The sequence below is a fragment of the Sphaeroforma arctica genome, assembly GCF_001186125.1.
Source record: "Sphaeroforma arctica JP610 unplaced genomic scaffold supercont1.15372, whole genome shotgun sequence".
Taxonomy (NCBI): Eukaryota; class Ichthyosporea; order Ichthyophonida; genus Sphaeroforma; species Sphaeroforma arctica.
This window is the reverse complement of record NW_014025186.1, coordinates 1-516: the sequence shown is the minus strand read 5'-3', so window position 1 is coordinate 516 and position 516 is coordinate 1. Positions and strand designations below refer to the sequence as shown.

Here is a 516-nt window from a genome sequence, read left to right as displayed (position 1 = left end):
GATACAACATAACATATATATATATATATCTTATTATATATATATATATATATATATATATATATTAATATATTTATACATGAGAATACACTATAATATTCATAAACACTCACACACATACACACATCACACTATAAACGCATATACGTATACCATTATGATCACATTGCAGCCCTCGACATTGCCCAGTAGCCCGTACTCCTCCTTGCCGTTGTCATCATTGAGGCCCAGCGTATCCTCGTTGGCGGCGGATTCGTCCAAGTCTTTCTTGATCTTGTTGTTCTGGAACTCACTGTTGATCATGGCCAGGCCGATCTTGAGCGAGTTTGCTATGGAGCCGGCTCTGTTAGGTCGTGGGAGTGTATATATGTATGAATGCATGAATGTATGGATATATCAATGTATGAGTATGAAAAACATATAGATGTATGAATGTATGTATCGGTTGCGTCTCTATACGTGGAGATATTACGAACCAGAGTTATACCCAACATTCTATCACATCTACATATACAC

General features: G+C 36.8%; 1 protein-coding gene across 1 annotated transcript; it reads right to left on the bottom strand.

Annotated features, from left to right (window-relative positions):
- Positions 1-153: 153 nt before the first annotated feature.
- SARC_18291 (hypothetical protein) lies at positions 154-343 on the bottom strand (the record flags this gene model as incomplete). The annotated part of the gene is made up of 1 exon (XM_014287628.1): positions 154-343. A coding segment is annotated over one exon (190 nt), but the record flags the coding sequence as incomplete, so codon positions are not given.
- Positions 344-516: the final 173 nt, after the last annotated feature.